The following is a 16,575-nucleotide window of genomic DNA, read 5'->3' as shown; positions in this document are numbered from 1 at the left end:
CCTTCAACTGCTGTCGAGCTTTTTTATTCGTAGTAGTGACTCAAGTTTGAAAATCTGCACAGCGACAATAAATAAATAAAGCACGCGTCACTTTGCGTGACACTCATCTTGTTTACTACCACTTTTTTCATAAGGGAGGGCGTGACGTCACGACGCCAGGCTGACCACGCCCACTCCCGTTTCCACTCTAGAAAAGCAGGAGCGCGCGCTCTAACGCGATTAAACCGAGACGATCAGGAGAGGAGAACTGCAGAATTCGACTCCGTGGGAGTTCTACGGACGTGACACTTTTCACGCAAGCCTTTCTGGATTTTACACGAGAGCCATGAAGTCTCCAAAACTGGCGCGCAAAGGTAAATGCAGAGGGACCTCGCTACTTCGCGGTTCCACGTTCGTGGGTTCAGAGCTTCGCGGGTCTAAGAAATAATAATAATAAAAAAAAAAAATCTTTCCCTTTCTTTTTCTCTCTGTATTTTGTTTCTCTTTCTCTCTCTCTCATTCTCTCTCTCTTTCTCTCTCTCTCTCTTGTACGCTCTCTTCTTTTTTATCCTTCTCACTTTCTCCTTCTTTTGTTCTTTTCATTTTATTCTCCCTTTCTTTTTCTTTTATTGCCCTTTCTTCCTCCTTATTTCTGTTTCTCTCTCTCTCACTTTCTCTCTCTCTCTCTCTCGCTCTTTCTCTCTCTCTCGCTCTTTCTCTCTCTTTCTCATTCTTTCTTTTTATTATTTTATCTTCCTCACTTTTTCTCCCATTCTTTCTTCCTCTGTCTTTTATTTTTCTCTTTCTCTCTTTCAATTTCTTTCCCTCTTGCTCTCTCTCTCTCTCTCTCTTTCTTGTTCTTTCTTTTTATTATTTTATCTTCCTCACTTTTTCTCCCATTCTTTCCTCCTCTGTCTTTTATTTTTCTCTTTCTCTTTCTCTCTTTCAATTTCTTTCTCTCTCGCTCTCTCGCTCTCTCTATCTCTCTCTCTCTGTGTCTGTCTGTATGTCTGTCTGCTATTTATCTTTCTTTCTCTTTCTCTCTTTCTATATCTATTTTTCTTTCCCTGTTTTTTTTCTCTGCTCTCTACTTCCAACAATAAACAGCATTGTAAGAAGTACAAGATAAGTAATTTTTTTTAAAGCATTTTTGAAGGGGTGTCGCTACTTCGCGGATTTTCAGTTTTCGCGGGTGGTTTTGGTCCCCATTAACCGCGATAACCGGGGGATTACTGTATTCCCTTATGAATATTTAGAATCTCCCCTATAAAGCGAAAATAAACCTTATGAAATACCTATTTACTCTCAGAAAACACAGACTATGTAGACTATCATTTGTGTAAACAATATTTCATTTCCCAAATAAACAAAAAAAACAATCCTTTCAGCCCCGGGGTTGACAATCTTGTGAATGCTTGGAATTGTCACAATGTTTCTCAACAAGTACACCTAAAATGACGCAGGCAATGCTTTCTGGTGGCTTCGGTCTACTATGGCAATTATTGATTAACGGCAGCCGACATTAGTTTGTGTGACGTTGTCTTATGAAGCGTCATTGCGCCCCCTACAGGGCATGCCCAAGAGGACGGGTGTATGGTTCACGTAAAAACAGGGCAAAAATGTGTATTAGTGCAAGGATTATGTACAAAAAATAAGGTAGTATTTGCCAGAATAATTAAAAGGACTTAAATTGTACGCAATATGGGAAGATACTGTAAATTCCGGACTATAAGCGGTTACTTTTTTCCCTAACTTTCAACTCTGCGGCTTATTCAGTGATGCGGCCATTTTTTTAATTGTCCCTAGGTGTGAATGAGCGAGTGAGTTGTCTGTCTCTATGTGCCCTGCCCAGTTCAGGGTGTCCCCTGCCCACTGCCCGAAGATAGATGGGATGGGCTCCAGCACCCCCGTGACCCTACTGAGGATAAGCGCTGCAGATTAAGGATGAGTGGTTAGTGCGTCCGCAGCACAGTTCCGGGGTCATGGGATCAAATCCAGCTACCATTTTTCCTGTGCGGAGTTTGCATGTTCTCCCCGTGATTGCGTGGGTTTCCTCCGGGCACTCCGGTTTCCTCCCACGTTCCAAAAACATGCATTTCAGGTGAATTGGCCGGTCCAAATTGTCCCTAGGTGGGAATGAGCGAGTGAGTTGTCTGTCTCTGCCCACTGTCCGAACATAGATGGGATGGGCTCCAGCACCCCCGCGACCCTACTGAGGATAAGCCCTGCAGATAATGGATGGATGGATGGATTTCTGTACAATGTGCATTACTTTTCTATTCCATTCCTAACAAATACAGGCCAAAACAGTTTTAGTGACATTTTTTTTCCATTACATCTCTAAAAAGTGAGATACAAAGTGGTTTTATGGTTTTGGTAATAAAGAGACGTGTACACCCTCCCAAATCCCAACGCAACACTGGCCCATTTTAGCATCCGAATATATAAAGTACTAGGAAAACGTATATACCCGTCGGCAATGTTCCCGGTCATTTTCCTTACGGGTCTGAGCGTTCACACAAAGTGGGTGAGCAACGCTTGAAACAACAGTGAGCAACGGCAATCCCAAGTGTGGCAACTAAGTCATTATCAAACATGTCCAAAACTTGACATCAAGTTTCATTTTGCTGAGTTTCCGGCAATGCAAAATGATTTTTCACTTTTGAATGAATTGACTCATGTACGATGGCCTACAAACGTAATTTGTTTTTACAATTCTTTCACAAGATTTCCATTTCTTTTTATTTCCTGATATATTTTGTCGCATAATACTAACATTTTTGGGGGATGATTTAGTCGGTTGCACTATACAGAACTGTACTTAATCACATTTTTGAGTGGAAGTACAATGTTGGCAACAAGATTCACTTGATATCATTGGATATTATTTGAACGCAACACAAACTGTTTTTTTCTACTTTTTTTAAAATTCCTTTAAAAAAAATCTCATTGTGTTTGTTTTTTCCGAGCTGTTACTTTTTTCTTTTTGTTCTCTATTTACTTTTTTCCTACATTTTTTTCTTTTCTTTTTCTGGCTTTTTTCTAAATTTTTCCTTCTTTTTTCTCTTCCTTCTGTTTCTTTTTTTCTCAGCTTTTCACTACTTTTTCATTTTGTTATTTTTTTCTTTTGTTGTTCTATTTCCCCCTTTCCTTTAAGTCATTATGTGCATAATTTTACATAGTATTTGGGATTAAAGAAGCAAAAACAACCCAAAGAGCCGTTTATGACCCAAAAGAGCCGGTTCCTTTTAGTGAGCCAAAGAAGCCGGTTCTCGACAAACTCTACCAACTTTACTCAACTTCGTTCTACTTCGACTCGACTTCCAAATACCGCATTTAGAACACAGCGTCAGGGGAACCTGTGTATTTTTACCTTCGTGCACTGTAACTTTGACTTTAGTCGCTTCTTAATTAACAATTTTGAGCCCTGATTTTTGTGCGCTGGCTAGATTTTCTTGTGCGCTTGAGAGGGAACACTGCCCGTCGGTACACGTTACGCGCGCGAACACTGACTGTGAATCTCGCTCGCAGCTAAGCTGGTGGTGGACGTGGACGACCTGGACGACGTTCTGTGGGAGTTTGACGCCGTGATCGAAGACTTCACGTCCCCGATGGAGAAGCGGCACTTTCGCTACGACGAGCACCTGCGCAGTGCCAAAAGGCGGAGCAGCGCAAGCGTCAGCGACAGTGGCATCAGCGACACGGACAGTGAGTAGGAAATTCTTGCACTTGATGGAAAAACTTAGAAGGTAGTTGCACGTAGGACCGATCCCGAAACCAGTGGTTCTTAAACTTGTAGGAACACCAACAGTTTCCTATGTACAACCCCTAGATACAAAGTCAGACATTTTATCATGTAGAAAAAACATAAATGGTTTTAAATGTTTTTGAGATGAAGTGTTTGAGGAGTATGTTAGGAGTGACAAGATTGGATAGATTGAGAAAGGAAGCTGTGAGAGACAGAACTGGAGTAGTAGCGGAACTGAGCAAGCGTGTGGATAGGAGAGTACTCGGTTGGTCTGGACACATGGAGAGGATGGTTGAGGAGCGAATGTTGGAGAGGATCTACAGAGCAGTAGTAAATGGGAGGAGACCAAGGGGAAGGATGGATAGTGTTATGAGTGGACTGCAGGAAAGAGGTTTAAATCTAATGGAAGCTAGAGCTCTTGTCGGTGATAGGAAGGAGTGGAGAGATATTGTGAAAGGACAGTGGGATGTTTGAACAGGTCTATGATACGGCAGGGGTAAACCAGTGAAAGCTGTCAACCCATGCTGTTGAACAGAAAAGTGTGTTGTGACATGGCCGTTTTCTTGTGTCCCGTTTCATCTGGAGGGACGAAAACATGCCGAGGGGCTTAACTTGTTTGGATGTTTGGGCATTTGGGTTGGCCATGATCAAACGTTTTTTGTGTTTTTTGCTATTTTTCCTTTTTTCTTTTCTTTGTGTATGTGTTTGTTTTGCTGTTGGTCGGATATGACCAGGGTAGGTAGGTAGGTAGGTAGGTAGGTAGGTAGGTAGGTAGGTAGGTAGGTAGGTAGGTAGGTAGGTAGGTAGGTAGGTAGGTAGGTAGGTAGGTAGGTAGGTAGGGAAGTAGGGAGGTATGTAGGGAAGGAGGGAGGTAGGTAGGTGGGGAGGGAGGGAGGTAGGTAGGGAGGTAGGTAGGGAGGTAGGTAGGTAGATGGATGGATGGATGGATGGGTAGATAGATATAAAAAACTCAGATCACAAACATGAAACAATCGTAAGGTCATTCCAAACCCATTGTTATTCAGAAACACTAAAAGAAATGAAGAAAAATCCTTGAATTTGGTCTACCAACCCTGAGTGTTCAATTTCTGATTATAATACCAGTGGTTTCCTGCGAGTTGTAGATCCAGGTTATCCATTTCACGGGTAATGGATCTGGCGTTGGTGAGATACTGGCTCAGCAAGGGTGGTTTGGAAAAGTTGTTATGTAGCCATACTTCCCAACTTCCCGTTTGATACTGCACATTCCAATTGTCCATGTATTAGACTATACTAGTATGTGTGAGAGAGCATAGTAGTGTGTCTATAAGAGTATATTAGTATGTGTAAGAGAGTAAAGTTGTTTATGTATAAGAGTATACTAGTATTATTGAGAGAGTATAGTGTGTGTATAAAAGTGTAGTGGTATGTGAGAGAGAGAGTATAGCAGTACACGTGAGAGTACAGTGACAGCTTTGTAGTGCTAGGTTTAGATTCCAGCTCTACTTTGCACATTTTTTGTGTGAGAGAGTAGGAGCATTTGCGCATGGCCATGACTGTGTCTATGAGAGTATAGTTTTTTTATGCATGAGAGTATAGTACTATGTGTTAGAGAGTATGGTAGTATATGTGAGAGAGTATAGTATGTGTGTATGAAAGTATATTAGTATGTCTAAGTGAGTATAGGAGTGTTTGTGCATGGCTATGACTGCGTCTGTATGAGAGTATAGTTGGGTCTGTTTGAGAGTATAGCACTATGTGTGAGAGAGTATGGCAGTATATGTGAGAGTATAGTATGTGTGTATGAGGCAAAAGAAATGTGTGTGTGAGAGAGTAGTACTGTATATGAAAGTATATTAGTATGTCTAAGTGAGTCCAGAAGTGTTTGTGCATGGTTTTGACTGTCTGAATGAGAGTATAGTTGGGTCTGTATGAGAGTATAGTTGTATGTGTGAGAGAGCATGGTAGTATATGTAAGAGTATAGTATGTGTGTATGAGGGAAAATAAATATGTGTGAGAGAGAGAGTCGTACTGAGTATAAAAGTATATTAGTATGTCTAAGTGAGTATAGAAGTGTTTGTGCATGGCTTTGATTGTCAGTATGAGAGTATAGTTGGGTCTGTATGAGAGCATAGTAGTATGTGTGAGAGAGTATGGTAGTATATGTGAGAGTATAGTATGTGTGTATGAGGGAAAATAAATATGTGTGTGAGAGAGTAGTACTGTGTATGAAAGTATCTTAGTATGTCTAAGTGAGTATAGAAGTGTTATGTGGCTATGACTGTATGAGAGTATAGTTGGGTCTGTTTGAGAGTATAGTAGTATGTGTGAGAGAGTATGGTAGTATATGTAAGAGTATAGTATGTGTATATGAAGGAAAAGAAACATGTGTGAGAGAGAGAGTAGTATTGTGCATGAAAGTATATTAGTATGTCTAAGTGAGTATAGAAGTGTTTGTGCATGGCTATGACTGTATGAGAGTATAGTTGGGTCTGTTTGAGAGTATAGTAGTATGTGTGAGAGAGTATGGTAGTATATGTGAGAGTATTGTATGTGTGATGAGGGAAAAGAAATATGTGTGAGAGAGAGGGAGTAGTAATGTGTATGAAAGTATATCTAAGTGAGTATAGAAGTGTTTGTGCATGGCTATGACTGTCTGTATGAGAGTAAAGTAGTATGTGTGAGAGAGTATGGTAGTATATGTGAGAGTATAGTAGTATGTGTGAGGGGGTATGGTAGTATATGTGAGAGTATAGTATGTGTGTATGAGGTAAAAGAAATTTGTGTGAGAGAGAGAGTAGTACTGTGTATGAAAGTATATTAGTATGTCTAAGTTAGTATAGAAGTGTTATGTGGCTATGACTGTATGAGAGTATAGTTGGGTCTGTTTGAGAGTATAGTAGTATGTGTGAGAGAGTATGGTAGTATATGTGAGAGTATTGTATGTGTGATGAGGGAAAAGAAAGATGTGTGAGAGAGAGAGTAGTACTGTGTATGAAAGTATAAAGCATGGCTATGACCGTGTCTGTATGAGAGTATAGTTATGCATGTGTGAGAGTATGCTGTTATATGTGAGATTCAGTGTGATTTACTTCTATGAAAAGCATAGTATGTCATAAGGCAGGAGGAATGCGATGATTACACAGTCCCGCTCGTTCCATTGACACACCTAAACCGTGTGTGTGAGTTTGTTGACGGACAGGCCTCCGTTTGTTAGATCTCACCGTGTTTGTTTTCGGCCGGTTTCTCACTCAGGCGCCGACTCGCTCAACAGAAATAGCTTCAGCCTGAGCGAAGAGAGACTCCACTCGCCCGCTGCCGTGTCCCGAACGAGTGTCGGTTCCACCTCGCCGTCGCTGATGTCACCGAAAGGTGAGTGCTTCTAGCGCGGGGCGGTCGGCAATAGGGGCTCTGAAGCTGTACTATGCGGCTCTTTGGTACTCCCTAGTGCACAGGTGTCAAACAGGCGGCCCGCGGGCCGGATCAGGCCCGCTAAGGGATTGAATCCGGCCCGCGAGACAACATTCAGAGAAGCGCAAGAGTGCCTCGAACAAAGACGCTGTACTTGTATTTATCTCTCTCTCTCTTTTCCGCCCATTTTCTCTCTCTCTCTCTCTCTCTCTCTCTCTCTCTCTCTCTCTCTCTCTTTCCTTCTTTCTTTTCCACCCCTTTTCGCTCTCTTGCTCTCTCTCTTTCTCTCTTTTTTCCTTTTCCACTTTTCTCTCTCTCTCTCTCTCTCTCTCTCTCTCTCTCTCTCTCTCGCCCTCTTTCTCTCTTTTTTCCTTTTCCGCTTTTCTCTCTCTCTCTCTCTCTCTCTTTCTTTCTTTCCACCCTCTCTCTTTCTTTCTTTTCCACTGTCTCTCTCTCTTTTTCTTTTCCACTTTTCTCTCTCTTTCTCTCTCTCTTTTTTTTCTTTTCCACTTTTCTCTCTCTCTCTCTCTCTCTTTCCTTCTTTCCACCCTCTCTCTCTTTCTCTCTTTTCCACCCTCTCTCTCTCTTTTCCTCTCTCTCTCTCTCTCTCTCTCTCACCTTTTCTCCCACTCTCAGTCTCTGTCACTTTCTGTGTCTCTCTTTTTCTCTTCCTTTGTTGCTCTTGTCTCTTTCTCTCTCTGTGTCTTTTTAACTTCTTTTGCTCTAACTTCCTTTTTTCCTTTTCTCTCTTTTCTCTCTTCCTACCCTCCGCGCTTTCTTTTCTCTTTTCTCTCCTTCTGTCTTTCTATTTCTCTTTGGATTTCTTTCTTCCTCTCCCTTTCTTTTCCCCTCTCTCACGACCTCTCTTTCTACCTCTTTTGTTTCTCTCTCTCTTCCTTTGTCCCGCCCTCTCTCTTTTTTTCCCCTCCCTCTTTCTCTTATTTCTTTATCTCTCTTTTCCTTTCTCTTTAATCTAGTCAAGTTAAAGTAACCCTACCCAGCCCTGGTTTGTAATGTTATATGTTGAAATACAAATGGGAGCTTGCTTAAGAAGATTCAATCAAAACACTCAAATTCAAAATTATCGTAAATTCTTCATCAAAAATATTAAGTCATGCTAGGGAAAAAACAAACAAACAAATGCAAACCTCCTATGTGTTTTCCTTGCAGCCAAACTGGGTGACACCAAAGAGCTGGAGGACTTCATCGCTGACCTGGACAAGACATTAGAAAGTAAGCGCCAAATCAAGTGTTTATCTGCACTACGTTTAATGCTCAAATTGCACAATGTCTGACCATTTCCTGTTTCTGCACTATGATGTCTATGTTTGCATCAATGCATATGCTGACCATTTTTGCACTATGATGACTTTGCACCAAATGCAATATTGCACAACCGTTACGATACCAACGTTATCACGACAACCCTGTATGTAACATCCCACATGCCGACATTTCTTGTGTAAATACCATGTAAATTATAACTATAGCCTTATCCCCCTTGTCTTATAACATTATCTTCTCTGTTCCTTTATCTTCTTGCTCATACCTCACTATGAATGTGTAAAACTGGAGTGTCATGCCCAATTTCGTTGTCACAATATGTTAGCCCATTTGTAGCAATGACAATAAAGGTATATTCTATTCTATTCTATTCTATTATCTACTGTGATACTATCAGTTTTCTCGTTTGCCCGCCTCCCCGCGTCCTAGACTTATCATTTTTGCTGGGGACGCAACCTTTTTGCCACAAAATTGTCATTATTACCCGATTACTTTTTTTAAACAAAGATTTACCGCACTCCAAACTTTTCGTCAGGCAGATCCGCCATTGTTGTTTTGGTCTCGCGGTTCGAGTTTTCGTCCGCACGCCGATCTCTGCCGACGAGATCTCGTTGTGTAGTGAAAGGAAGTCCGTTTTTTTTAGAGAACCGGCTTTTTTGGCTCAACTCATTAAAAAGAGTCGGCTCTCCAACGGCTCACTTGCTTTGATGATTGATATTACGAATTATGTTGTAGAAAGAAGTTAAGAAAAAAAGGAAGTATGAAAGGAAAAAATAAAAAAAAGACCGGTTTGTGGTTATAGACCAATCTTAACAATTCCTAACCACTTCTCCATTTTTCTTGTGTTTTTTTGTACGTCTACTTTGGAAAATGATATGCAAATGCACGACCTTATAAGGCTCGGGAAAGTCCGGAAGCACAAAGTCATTCGATGCAGGCTTTTGATTGGCTCCCGAGTTTGCAAATTTCCAAACGGACCGAAATTCCGAAATTTGAAATCAGAATAAAACATTTTATTTGTCTCATCTCATCTCATTAGCTGCACCGCTTATCCTCAGTAGGGTCGCGGGGGTGCTGGAGCCCATCCCAGCAATTATCGGGCAGTGGGCAGGGGACACCCTGAACTGGTTACCAGCCAATTGCGGGACACACAGGGACGCTCATTCACACCTAGGGACAATCTGGACCGACCAATCCACCTGAAATGCATGTCTTTGGAATGTGGGAGGAAACCGCCGTGCCCGGAGGAAACCCACGCAAGCACGGGGGAGAACATACAAACTCCGCACAGGAAGTCCGGTAGCTGGATTTGAACCCACACAGGAGGTTCCCAAGACATTAGAACTGTGCCGCACACGCGCTAACCACTGCGCCGCCATGCTGCCCATCGGTGCAGAAACAGACCTTTTCAAAGTATTGTTACTTATGATTTTAATTGTATCGGCTGCCTCCTAGTGGCCATTCAGATATTAGGAACCGGATATGAAAGAAATGGTAACTTCCTTCTTGAGAAAAAAATATAGCTCTATTTTCTGTCATTTGCTTTAAAATGTATGCATTGTGGGATGTTTACATAGAGTGCCTTGCAAAACATGTCTGGCGACAATATTCGAGGTGTTGGAATTAAATATCAAAATGTAGCGTTAACCAAATTGTTCGAATGAGTTGCGATTGGCTGGCAACCAGTTCAGGGTGTCCCCTGCCCACTGCCTGATGATTGCTGGGATGGGCTCCAGCACCCCCCGCGACCCTACTGAGGATAAGCGGTGTAGCTGATGAGATGAGATGAGATGAGTTATCTGACTCCATTAACCAAACACAACCTACATTCACACAACAATTTATGCGCGCTCGTTTCTTGAGTGAAAGGATGGACAGGAAGCCGACATTTCACACGGGGGCAGATGTATACTCCATCGAAAACGGCCGAATTAGCGGCGTTGGCGTCTGTGGGAAGCCTTCTTCTGAAGTCCTTTAGCTTTCGCCTATCGGCCATCTTCTCCTCGCATAATAGTGTGCCGGCTCCTCCCATGGGCGTGCCGAGGAAGCCCCCTGGGCTTCAAAATCTCATCCACGAGCGCTTCCCAGGACAACGTCGCCTCCACGAGTCCTGTTATCAAAATTCCCTAGACAAAATATTATGCATTTCGAACAGCCTGACCTGACCTTGAACATTGAACTAAAGCCCACTTGGTGAAAATCTTCATTGAATTATGAGTCAATTGTATAAAATCCTTTATAGTCAAATGTATAAAATCCTTTATAGTCAAATGTATAAAATCCTTTATAGTCAAATGTATAAAATCCTTCAGAGGATAGAGTTCATTTTTCAAAATGAAATGAAATGATCTGCATTTATATAGCGCTTTTCAAGTCAAGACTTCCCAAAACGCTTCACAATGCGCTTCACATTTACCCATTCACACACACACTCACACACCAATAGCGGCCGTGCAGCCATGCAAGGCGCCAACCTGCTTATTGAGGGCATTAGGGGTTCAGTGTCTTACCCAAGGACACTTCGACATGTTTCTGTTCGACTGTTTCTATTATGGATTTCTGTCAACTACGTCGACTAATCGTTGCACTCCTAGTTGCATGGGGCCCGCGGGCCATAGTTTGCCCACCGGTGGCCTAAAAGCTTAGAGGAGGTGAGAAAGAGTAGCCCGTGTTTACCCGAGCTCAATGTTACAATTTGGCAGCTCGAGCTGGAGTAAGCCAAAGCGTGATGGACCAGACAGGCAGGCAGCCAGGCCCCCTACCGGGGCCGCGGGTGTTTACGAGGCCCAGGCCAATAAAACGCTGCTTTTAGAAGAAGTCCAGTCTCACCGGGTCGGTCTTTTTCCTCTCCTCACAGGCATGTGACGTGGCCAGCTGGCGGCCATCTTGGAACAAAGCCATCCAAGAAAGGAGTCCGGTCCCCCCGCCTATACCCGAGTGACCCCCATCTCAATGAACTGAGCTCCAAGAGGATACGGCTGCTCCATGACTCCAGATTGTCACGCAAATAATTCACCGGAATTACACTTGTCGTCAGGGTTGGGTAGGGTTACTTTAACTGGATTACTTTCAATGACTTTTGGATTACTCCCAATACCAAATATGCTAAAGTTAAAGTAACCCTACCCAACCCTCTATCTATCTATCTATCTATCTATCTATCTATCTATCTATCTAGCTATCTAGCTATCTAGCTATCTAGCTATCTAGCTATCTAGCTATCTAGCTATCTAGCTATCTAGCTATTTATCTATCCAGGGTTGGGTAGGGTTACTTTAACTTGATTACTTTCAATGACTTTTGGATTACTCCAATACCAAATATGCTAATAAAAAGACAAAAGAAACTAAATAGGAATCAAATGATGACTCACAACACGTGGTAAGCTTTCTCTCCTGGCTTTGATCTCTTTAAACTCCGGCAAAACGAACATCAAATGCCACAGAAACAAAATGAAAATAAATCCAACATCATTTTTGCCGTTGCATGTGTTCCGTTACTCCCCAAGCCTGCACAAAATTTTGTCATTTTATTCCTATTTAGTTTCTTTTGTCTTTTATTAGCATATTTGGTATTGGAGTAATCCAAAAGTCATTGAAAGTAATCCAGTTAAAGTAACCCTACCCAACCCTGCTTGTCGTTGTGTGAAAATGTTTAAAAGACGGGACGGGGGTTTGGGCAATTTAACCACACTGGAAGATATTTATTTGTGTATAACGTCCTTTTTTTTTTCCTAAAAAAATAACTTGAAATTTGGGTGCCCATTATACATGAAGTTTAACCAAATGTAACGGGATTCGAACAAGTCCACTGGTAAACACGCCAAATTCTTCCCACTGGACAACCAGCAATGTAGTCGATGAATGAATAGGAAAAAATAAAATCTAGCCAGCTCACAAAAATCAGGGCTCGAAATTGCTAATTAAGAAGCCAATTAATTCAAGTTTACAGTGCATGAAGGTAAAAATACACGGGTTCCCCTGACGTTGTGTCCTAAATGCGGTATTTTGAAGGTCGAAGGAGAACGAAGTTGAGTAAAGTCAGTAGAGTTTTTCGAGAACCGGCTTCTTCGGCTCGGCTCACTAAAGAGAACCGGCTCTTTCGTGTCCCAAACGGCTCTTCGGGTTGTTTTTGCTTCTTTAATCCCTACGCGACCAAATAATAATAATTGTGCACAAAATGACTTAAAGAAAGGGGGGGGAAATAGAACAAAAAAGAAAAAAATACCAAAATGAAAAAATAGTGAAAAGCTGAGAAAAAAACAAACAAAAGGAAGAGGAAAAAAAGAAGGAAAAAATTAGAAAAAAAGCCAGAAAAAAAAGAAAAGAAAAAAACAAAGGAAAAAAGTGCATAGAGAACAAAAAGAAAAAAGTAACAGCTAGGACAAAATAAACACCATGAGATTTTTTAAAGGAATTAAAAAAAAATAGAAAAAAACAGGGAAAAGGAAGAACCGACTTTGTTTGAACGCTCAGACCCGTAAGGAAAATTACAGGGAACATTGCATATGAGTCTTTCTAGGTTCCTTATTTTTGACAGTCTATGACTGAAAAAGGGAGGGAGTGTGTTTGTAGCAAGGGATTCACCCTACATATTATCACACTATCTTAAGTCACGGTACCAGGGACGAATGTTAATTTCGTTGTCACTTAAAACGCTTAGACTGGAACGAAATTTACGAGCAAATAGGCCCGGCATTGGCAGCTGACAGACGATTGGATTCAGCTGCTTGATCTGGTCAGTAGGTGGAGCTGCCGAAGGGCGTTAAAGACCCCACGAAAGCTAGCTAAACGCAACTGTAAATTTTCAGCTATGGCCTATTAGTCACATACAAACACACACACAGAAATGGGGAAATATAAAGTAGTTTATTTATTGTTGAGACAGACAGACAGACAGATAGACAGATAGACAGATAGACAGATAGACAGATAGATAGATAGATAGATAGATAGATAGATAGATAGATAGATAGATAGATAGATAGATAGATAGATAGATAGATAGATAGATAGTGTTCTGGAATGTGGATAATAACTAATGATAAGTATGTAGGCATCTGGTGAACGTCGTGGGATGACGTTTTTGCAAGAGGTCACAAGCTGATATGCTGAGGAGCCAGGGCGGACAACCTTCACGAGATATCTTAACTTTATTCGAGGACACTATAAAAGCCAATGCTGAACGTCTGGAACTTTGAACGTGTCCCGAATGCAATAAAGCGCGTTCCCTTTCTGCCATATCTACTCTCTGCGTATTTTTGGGGCGACGACCAAGGACGTTCTCGCCAAAAATAGATAGCTAGATCGATCAATAGATTATCATTGTTACATGTATAACGCACAACAAAATGAAATTCCTTTCTGGTACTGTGACTAAAAATAGTGTGATAATACGATTAAAATCTACTGCTTCATCTTATCTAGAACAATGATAGTCCAGTGGTTAGAATCTGGTGCTCTCACTGGTTTGATTCCTGTTGTATCCAACCACAAAGCTGGATCCGTTCACGAAAACTAAATTTAAGACCAATTTCCGATCCAAAATTAGGGGTGCGCTTAATCCACGAGTGCTCGTTATACACAAATAAATACGGTAATTATTATATAGTTCTTACTGTTGTTGTCGTATGTCAGGACAACGATGAAACTGCATCGGGACGGGCTGTTTTTAATTAAAGGAATATATTTGTATTTTTTTTAATTTTTTTTTTATAAAGTTTCATATTTAAGATGTATTGTTTCATTTTAGGGGAATTTATTTTTGTACAGCATGTAAATAATGAATATAAAATGGTCTGATTATGTTGGTTACGAGTTTGAAAAAACTGGAAAGCAAGATTATGTATTTAAGATGGCTAATAAATGCTTGAGTTTGTATTAAAGTCTGATTCTTGTAGCCTGTGTCCGGTCTCTGTTTTTAACATTTTATAATGTATTGTTTCATATTGTAGCGTATGCTGTATGCTAACTTCCTGTGACGTGCAGTGAAGTTTGTGTCTGGAGAAGTATATAAATTAACCAACATCTTATTCATCATTTGATTGGCAGAACAAAAAATCAATATATAAACTGGAGCGTGGACAAAAAAAAAACATTATATTGTCTTCTTTTGAATAAGAGTATCGATAGGTAATCATCCATTATGAAAAGAAGTCCATGCAACATGAAAAAAATGGATTGGATGGCTTAACTTGCTGTTAGCTTGCTGATACTAGTCAAGTCATGTTTATTTGTGACGCCCTTAATAACAAGGAGTCTTAAAGGGCTGCACAGACCACAGATTATTGCAAACTACAGACTATTATTACACCATTCCCTGATCTAAAACCAACATAAGGGCAAGGAAAAACTCAAAACCTCAGTCAAGTCATGTTTATTTGTGACCCCTTTAATCACAAGGAGTCTCAAAGGGCTGCACAGAACACAGAGTATTGCAAACTACAGATCGTTATCACAGCATCCCCTGATCTAAAACCTACATGAGGGCAAGGAAAAACTCAAAACCTTAGTCAAGTGAAGTCTAGTTATTTGAGACACCCTTAATCACAAGAAGTCTCAAAGGGCTGCAAAGACCACATACTGTTACAAACTACAGACTATTATGAAACCATCCCCTGATCTAAAACCTACATGAGGGTAAGGAAAAACTCAAAACCTCAGTCAAGTCAAGTCAAGTCATTTTTATTTGTGATGCCCTTAATCACAAGGAGACTCAAAGGGCAGCACAGACCACAGACTATTGCAAACTACAGACTATTATGAAACCATCCCCTGATCTAAAACCTACATGAGGGTAAGGAAAAACTCAAAACCTCAGTCAAGTCAAGTCAAGTCATTTTTATTTGTTTGGCCCTTAATCACAAGGAGACTCAAAGGGCTGCACAGACCACAGACTATTGTAAACTACTGACTATTATTACACCATTCCCTGATCTAAACCTACATGAGGGCAAGGAAAACCTCAAAAACCTCTACATGAAGAAAATGAAATATTGAGAAGGGACCGCACATGAAGTAATCCCCCTTCCAGGAGGACCGGGCTGCAATGGATGTTGCAATAACAAATAATACACAGATATCCTCAACAGGAAATATCGGTCATTCAGAAGCTAAAGAGTGGAAGTGTGTTTTAAGCTTAGATTTAAACATTTCCACTGAGGTTGAGGATCGAATCTCAGGGGGAAGAGCATTCCACACCACCGGGGTCTGAATGAGAATGCTCTTGAACCTGCGGATTTTTTCTTGGCTCTTGGGGACACGAGTAGACCAGCGTTCTCAGAGCGAAGGCTCCGGATAGGAACATAGAGGGAAATTAAATCTAAAAGATATGTGGGAGCATATCCATGCATGATTTTGTATACTACCAACAGAACCTTAAAATCACATCTAAGGCTAACTGGGAGCCAATGCAGGTTAGCTAAAATCGAGATTATGTGATCAAACTTTCTTGTCTTAGTTAAAAGCCTTGCTGCAGCATTTTGTACCAGCTGAAGGTTCTTGATTTAGGACTTTGGGAGACCGGAGAGTAGTGCATTACAGTAATCGATATGGGAGGTAACAAACGCGTGAATTATAATCTCCGCATCCGATTGAGACAGCATAGGACGAATTTTAACAATGTATTTTGTATGTTTGAGGTTTGTATAAGTAACCTGTATTGTTTTGTTCTAAAAGTAAAAATTTCATAACATAGTATGCTCTATAAAGATAAATAAAGTTAAGTTTAACTTACTTTGTTATTTGGCATATTTGTTATTGGAGTAATCCAAAAGTAATTGAAAGTAATCCAGTTAAAGTGACCCTACCCAACCCTGCTAATAAAAGACAAAAGAAACTAAATATGAATCAAATGATGACTCACAACACGTGGTAAGCTTTCTCTCCTGGCTTTGATCTCTTTGATCTCCGGCAAAACTAACATTAATGAAAATAAATCCAACATCATTTTTGCCGTTCCATGTATTCCGTTACTCCCCAAGCCTGCCAAAAATTGAGTCATTTTATTCCTATTTACCGTATTTTCCGCACTATAGGGCACACCAGGTTATAGGGCGCACCCCCAAAAAATAGTTTTTGGTCCTATATCTTCCATAGACAAGGCGCACCGGATTATAAGGCGCTACAATGGGAACGTCGACAAAACAGTCAGATGATTCAGTCCAACTGATTAC

General features: G+C 40.9%; 1 protein-coding gene across 1 annotated transcript; it reads left to right on the top strand.

Moving 5' to 3' along the window:
• Positions 1–234: 234 nt before the first annotated feature.
• rgcc (regulator of cell cycle) lies at positions 235–14,300 on the top strand. Its single transcript, XM_088353209.1, has 5 exons — positions 235–353; positions 3,511–3,687; positions 6,963–7,079; positions 8,289–8,351; positions 11,260–14,300. The coding sequence occupies exons 1-5, from the start codon at positions 326–328 to the stop codon at positions 11,265–11,267; spliced, it is 393 nt and encodes a 130-aa protein (XP_088209335.1). The 5' UTR covers positions 235–325; the 3' UTR covers positions 11,268–14,300.
• Positions 14,301–16,575: the final 2,275 nt, after the last annotated feature.

This window comes from Urocampus carinirostris, chromosome 14 (genome assembly GCF_059441175.1).
Source record: "Urocampus carinirostris isolate Australia breed hairy pipefish chromosome 14, RoL_Ucar_1.0, whole genome shotgun sequence".
NCBI classification, from domain to species: Eukaryota; Metazoa; Chordata; class Actinopteri; order Syngnathiformes; family Syngnathidae; genus Urocampus; species Urocampus carinirostris.
This window is presented reverse-complemented; position numbering and strand designations above follow the sequence as displayed.